At 51.8% G+C, this 7,162-nt stretch overlaps 1 protein-coding gene across 1 annotated transcript; it reads right to left on the minus strand.

Annotated features, from left to right (window-relative positions):
• Positions 1-892: 892 nt before the first annotated feature.
• On the minus strand, positions 893-2,835 carry LOC115469626 (nuclear apoptosis-inducing factor 1-like). Its single transcript, XM_030202422.1, has 2 exons — positions 2,451-2,835; positions 893-1,605 (listed from the first exon to the last, which is right to left on the minus strand). Exons 1-2 carry the CDS (start codon positions 2,833-2,835, stop codon positions 893-895), a joined length of 1,098 nt encoding a protein of 365 aa, XP_030058282.1.
• Positions 2,836-7,162: the final 4,327 nt, after the last annotated feature.

The following is a 7,162-nucleotide window of genomic DNA, read 5'->3' on the forward strand; positions in this document are numbered from 1 at the left end:
AGATATTAGACGTGTGTGCCAGGTACCCCGGTTCCACCCATGATGCCTACATCCTACAGCACTCAGGCATCTTCTGCAGGTTTGACTGAGGGGAGATCACTGGCGGATGGCTCCTAGGTAAGTGCAGCATGGATCTGCCCAACCTAGACCTCCTCCACAACCCACACACATACCTCCAAACAATACACACTCATCTTTCTCATTGTGCTTCTCCTCAAAGGTGACAGAGGCTACCCGCAGCGGAGCTGGCTCATGACCCCCCTGGTGCATCCACAACCAGGGTCGGAGGAAACCTACAACAGCAGGCATCGGACCACCCATGTCATCATAGAGCGGGCCTTTGGCCTACTGAAGAACAGGTTCTGGTGCCTGGACCGGTCTGGAGGGGAGCTCCTCTACAGCCCCCAAAAGGTGGCCAAGATCTTCGTGGCCTGCTGCATGCTCCATAATTTGGCCCTGCACAGATGACAGCCCCTCCCAGAGGAGCCACAGCCACCAGAGCAGCAGGCCCCAGAGGAAGAGGATGAGGAGCCCCCTCCACCTACCACTCACAGAGCAGAGCAGACCGCACACCAGCTGGGGGTCAGAGCAAGGCAACGACTCATAGAGACAAGTTTTGTGTGAGAGTAAGTAGAAATTTATTCATAGCAATCACATATGTCTACACCATCACCCCTCCACCACCATCACCCCCTCTCCCCCCCGTGTCCCATCACTTTCCACGACCCCTCCCCTGGGCTCTTCCCTTCCCCTTGCCCCGTCCCCTCCTACCCCTCCCACCATGTTCGGTTGCAGCTGGTGCTGCAGGGGAAGTCTTTTCAGAGTGCTCTGATGAGGAGCTGCTCTCACTGTCCTGAGTATGCAGACGGCAGCCTGCTTCCTCAGCTGCCCTTTAAAAGTCAGGCCACCTTGTAGTGCTGCCCTCCAACCTGGCCACAGGACCCAGAATGGGAGCTGGTCTGGTGGGTGGTGCAGCAGTGGCTGGGGAGGCAGACAACCTCAAGGTCCTCCGTTTAGCCGCTGGTTGCTGGCCACTAGAGGACGTTGAGGCCAGTTCCTGGTGCTGCAGCACAGCTGGAGTAGTTGGTGTCAGGTCACGGTGCAGGCCCTCGATGCTATGCTCCAGCTGTTGGAGTTGCTGGAGCATAGCATGTTGGCACTCTAACACCTCCCGCTGCACCTGGAGCGCCTCCCGCTGCACCTGGAGCATCTCCCGCTGCACCTGGAGCTTCTCCTGCTGCACCTGGAGCTTCTCCCGCCGGTGTTCATGCAGCTTCACATTGTGGTGCAGCAACTGAGTTGTCACACGCGTCAGTTGCCTCCTGTGGCTCGATAGCCTCTGGCGAGGAGGTGACCACCTTTCTCCATCCTCTTCATTATCAGCAAAGGCTGCAGGTGGTGCAGCTGCAAGTATGCGCTCTGCTGCTGCTGCTGCAGGTGATGGAAGTGATGGAGGTGATGGAAGTGGAGGTAGCGCCTCTTCTTCTTCTGCTGCTGCTGCTGCAGCAGCAGGTCGTGGAGGTAGCACCTCTTCTGCTGCTGCTGCAGTTATTTGCTGGGCCTGTAGCCCACTAGGCCCAGCCTCATCTGAGTGGCTGTCATCACCTGCATAGCAAAAGGGGGAGGAAGTGTGTTGGTGAAAATATCCCACTTTTGTTTTTCAGCATTCGTATACATGGCCCCACTCTTGAAGACCCAGCAAGGAGATGGTGAGGAATAGGATTGGCAGGCAAGCCACAGATGTGATTGTACATGGGACAGAGCTGGAGACCAGGACAGGAGAGACTGATGTGAAAGGCAGAGGTGCTGGAGGAAGACCCAAGAGAAGGACAGCAATCACCAACTCTGAGGATGTCCTTCCACATCCTTTTTGTTTTTGTTGGGTTTTTTTGTAACTGAAGGACATATGTGCATGTCTTCTTTTACTACTGACTTCCTAGACTGGCTACAACTGGTGTATGAACCACGTTGCTGGCTACAGCACAGAGGTGTGGGAAGGATATATGCAGAGTTTGGAAATGGTAAAAGAGGAGGGAGTGGGGAATGGCCCCAAAGCTGTGACACAGTGCCAACCTACACATTACTACTAATCCTTTAGGCATATGCAGCGCTGTACATGTGAACATGAAGAGACAGTCCCTGCACAATAGAGCTTACATTCTAATTAAGTCACACAGACAGACAGACAGACAGACAGGGCAACTAAGAGCGAAGGGAATTACTAAGATGGGGATAGTGAGTAAGGGTCTTGAGCAAGTGAGTAGTGGTTAGGAGTTCAAAGCAGCATCATAAAGGTGGTCTTTTAGGCTAGGTTTGAAGACAGTCAGATACACACATTGCTGACACTACTCCCCCACCTCCCACCTCCCTCCTCCTGTCCCCCAATTGTGTAAAACAGAGTGTAGTGCAGCAGCACAACAGATACCCCAGCTTCATAAGGGTCAACCTACCTGTGCCCACAGGCTGTGCTGATGTGTCAAGGGTCCCAGGGAAGCCATGAATGCCCTCCTGGGGTAACAGGTAGTGAACAATCTGCTCCAGGGGCGTCAGGTTTGCGGTGTCATGTGCTGGGGGGTTCCCACCAGCCTTCCGTCTCACATCCCGTCTCAGCCTGCGCCACTTACGTTTGCAGTCTTCCACGTCTCTGCCACTGTGGAAGACTGCATTCAGGTGGTCCCGGACCGCCTGCCATTCCCGCTGCTTGGTAGTAGCAGCGAGTCTCTGGCCTGTGGGAGCAAACAGAAATGTGTGTCTCCTGTCTATCTCCTGCACCAGGATCTCGATTTCGGCATCGCTAAAATTACCCTTGCGGGTCGGAGGCAGCCTCGGTGCCATTGTAACAAAGCGATTCGAAAATCCGGAGAAAAACGCCTAAATACTCACCAGACACGCCCATGTTGAAGGGGGAATGGGCGGCCTTGAGATAGGCGTTGATTGTTTGATTATGGACCAAATCCCTACACGTACCCAGCTCATCCAGCAATTTTGTGCATCTGTGATTACGATTATGGGCGGAGTACTATGAGCGTCCCCAGCTGCTCTGTGTTGTGGGCACGATTCTGATTATGGGTGGAGCCGTATGGGCGTCCTCACCTACATTCCTTTTAGTGCTGGCCTTTTAAACGGGCTGTTTGCTTGCACTTTACCGATTGTTCTTTACATTGGTGGGGGGGGGGGGGGGGGGGGGGTGTATGCGTTTCAACACCTGTTTGTTTGTACGGTTTGTATTTTTCGTGTCATCTGCTGGGGGGGTTGGCCTCGCCCCCTCTGTTTGCAGTGTTCCACATCCCTTGAACTCCATTTCCGCATCAGTGATATTTCCGTTGCAGGTGGGTGCTTGCTTAGAATCTTGCCACACAAGTTCAAGGTAAGCTAATAGTTCTTAGCCACTTGTTCAAGGGCTGCCATTCTCTGGATGTGCTTTGCATTCAACTGTTACTTCTATTTTCACCAGGTTTGCTAGTGAATGCTGTGCAGTGGAGGACGTTGAGGGCCCTTATTGGTGCTGCTTCATAGCTGTACTGTGTGGTGTTCCTGTTGGAGTTGCTGGACCATATCATGTTGGGCCTGTTGGACTCCCCGGTAGGTTCCATGCTTTATGTGCTGCACCCCAGTCCCCATTTATGAAGTGCTCACCCATTGTGAAGGTTGCTGGGAGGGGGGGGAGGGGAAGAATATATGCAATGAATGTCTTTTCCACAATATTGAACACACTCCTATAATTCTCCATAGTTATGGAAGTGAAGCATTTCTAACTTTTAGTCTGCAAACGAATTGCATGGTGGCCACAGGTACCTGCCTACTGAGCCCTTCAGTCATGGTGACGGTGAGGGTGTTTGATTACAGTTCCTAATCCAAATTACCTGCAGTTGGCTGCAGCCTGCTGGCTAGCATGGCATAGTGGTTACAGCACCAGTCTTGTAATCTACAGGTTGCCAGTTCAAATCCCTGCTGCTCTGTGTGAACTTGGCCAAGTGACATTACTGTCCATTGTGTCAGGAGGAAACTTAACACCCTCCTGGGACTGAGACAGATCCAGAGTGCCTGAATGTAACACACCCTTGAACTACTACTGAAAAAGGGGTGACCAAACTCAATGTAAATAAACACATATATATTTGGGTGCCCTTCTGTACCTGTGGTATTATATTGCAATTGTGCAGATATAAATATCCATCAAATACTGTGCCTATTTTTTTCCCTTTTCTCCTCAGCACTATATACCATTGTTGAAGGATTGGAATGTGAAAACATGACCCAGCTGCTTGTAGCTCCTTGGTGGCACCACCAATGTGGTGTGGTTGTGGGTAAGGGTGTCTGGTGATCAGAGAGCAAACATCGTCTATGTGCTACCTAGGGTTATCTGCAAGTTTCTACTTGGCAGATCACTAGTGCCAGACAATAAATCTATTATTTACAGCACTCTGTGCTGTGGGGCTCTATGGTAAGGGGGAGGGAGGGAGGGAGAGAGGCTGGATGGCCATTTGTGTGCCTCAAGAGTAATGGCCACACACCCCCCCCCCCCCCCCCCCCCCCCCCCCCCCCCCCCCGCACATACAGCCATGCAGGATGGAATGAACAGGTGGCCTTCTTTATGGGCACAATTATCACAGATATGCATCATATTTCTCTTTCACACTTCACAGTTCATGCAATGCAATGCATATTGCCTCCTCTCACATCAACACCAGCATTTGATAATATGTAATGCACAACCTACAGACACACACACACCCTGTTATATGCAGTATAAAACACATATATTTATTTAAACATGGAGACACAAATCCCCCCAAAACGTAAAAATCCCCCAACCCTACAACCCCCCCCCAAAATGTACAAATCCCCCCACCCCTACAAATCCCCCCAAAATGTACAACCCCCCCCCCAAACCCTACAAAGTCTTTCACCGGTGGCCATGCCCCAAGTGTAGTGCCCTTTGTAGCAGGGTAATGAGCAGTGCCAGAAGCACTCTCATTGGCGTGTGGAGCTGCTCATTACCCTGCCTTATGGCTCTCAGCTCCTGCAGCACCTGGTTCTGGCCATCTACCAGGTGCTGCAGGAGGCGCAGGGCTGGAGCTGGGTCACGAGCTGGAGCTGGCCCAGGGGATGCAGCTAGCCTAGGGGATGGAGGTGGCCCAGGGGATGGAGCTGGCCCAGGGGATGAGGGCGATGGAGCTGCAGCTGGTGGGAGCTCCTCCATAATTCCTTCATCGACTATGAGAACCCCCTCCTCCTCCTCCATCATGGCCTCATCGATGAGGAAGACTTGCTCCTCCTCCTCCTCCTGTTGGGCCTCCTCTTCCTCCTCCTCCTCCCCCTCCTGTTGGGCCTCCTCAGCCTCCTCCTCCTTCTCCTCCTCCTCCTCCTCCTGTTGGTCCTCCTCGGCCTCCTCCTCCTCCTGTTGGACCTCCTCGGCCGCCTCTTCCTCCTGGTCGGCCTCCTCAGCCACCTCCTCCTCCTGCTGCTGCTGGCGGCCTGTATATGTAAAAGGATCATGGTTGAGATCAGCACATGCAACATGGCTTGCATAGTGCAGGAGCTGGGTGGCCTGACGCGGGGGATGGGGAAAGGTGTGGTGAGGCGTGGCTTATACCCACGGGGACTGAGATTCGTCAGATGACATGACAGGGAACCCCATTCCCTCTGGTGGTCATCTGGTAAATTGGGGCACCTTTTTGAAACTTGGTCATGAAAATTAAAGGACCAAGTAAACCCGGTGAAATACTTATTAACGCCGCTTTTTTTCCCATTATACACATAAGCCGGCCATCTGGTAGCCCCGCCCATGTCCTGCCTTCACTTCTCCACCGACACGCCCCTTGAACTTTTGCCGGCGTGGCAACGGGAAAGCGGTGATGGTGTCAAAAACGTCGCTTTCGATTATACCAATTTTGCCACTTTTGCGAGATTACTGGCCATCTCCCGATTTATGTCGGAAGATCACCAGCGATCACTTTGAAAATAAGCCTGTCAATGTTTAAGGCTATCATTGTGGAATTTTCATATAAATTAAAGATATGTATGTAAAAGGATGCATGTGTGATATGGGTAATCAATAAATGCATAAATATACATAAAAACAACCAATCCGTAAGAAATACATAAAAAAGGGAAACAGCTTATATATAAAAACTTATATATAAAAATAAACTTATATGTAAAAAAGGGTGCCAATCAAAGCTATGAACATTCAAAGAATAAAAGCATAAAATACATAGATTAAAATACATAGATAAGAACAGGTCACAAAATCAAAAATATGCATGTGAGAGCAAAAATCATCATATACAATCTACAAGACATGCTGTGCTTTTCAAACCATAAGGTTGTACAGTGTTAAAATAAAAAATAAAGTTTTGTTCTGTTTTAACAAGGATTTTGTCCACATTCCCACCTCATCTTGAAGGTTGGATTTTACAGATAACAAAGAACTTGTATTCTGGTAAGCCTTTTCTTGGTTGAGAGGTGCCCAGCTCTCCCACCGGTTGCCTTCTCAGGTGCCGTGGAGGACTTGCAGCTCATCTGCATATCCTCGGAGCCTTCGCCAGAGTGACTCCCAGGTCCGTTCCGATCCACTCGGGGCCTCTGCTCAAGGTGCACAGTGCTCCTACCAGGTGCTGTGGAGGACTTGCAGCGTTCTGCATATCCTCACAGCTGCATCCGGGGTGACTCCCAAATCCACCCCGACCTTCCCAGGGCCTTCGCCACAGTTACCCAGGGCTTTCGCTCCACCTACCCAGAGCTACCAGGTACTTCTTAGCCAGGATCAGGTGACCCTCAGGGGGAGGAATGCTGGCTTCGGCCTAACCCCTGGTAAGCCTTTTCTTGGTTGAGAGGTGCCCAGCTCTCCCACCGGTTGCCTTCTCAGGTGCCGTGGAGGACTTGCAGCTCATCTGCATATCCTCGGAGCCTTCGCCAGAGTGACTCCCAGGTCCGTTCCGATCCACTCGGGGCCTCTGCTCAAGGTGCACAGTGCTCCTACCAGGTGCTGTGGAGGACTTGCAGCGTTCTGCATATCCTCACAGCTGCATCCGGGGTGACTCCCAAATCCACCCCGACCTTCCCAGGGCCTTCGCCACAGTTACCCAGGGCTTTCGCTCCACCTACCCAGAGCTACCAGGTACTTCTTAGCCAGGATCAGGTGACCCTCAGGGGGAGG

The sequence above is a fragment of the Microcaecilia unicolor genome, chromosome 4 (genome assembly GCF_901765095.1).
Source record: "Microcaecilia unicolor chromosome 4, aMicUni1.1, whole genome shotgun sequence".
NCBI lineage: Eukaryota > Metazoa > Chordata > Amphibia > Gymnophiona > Siphonopidae > Microcaecilia > Microcaecilia unicolor.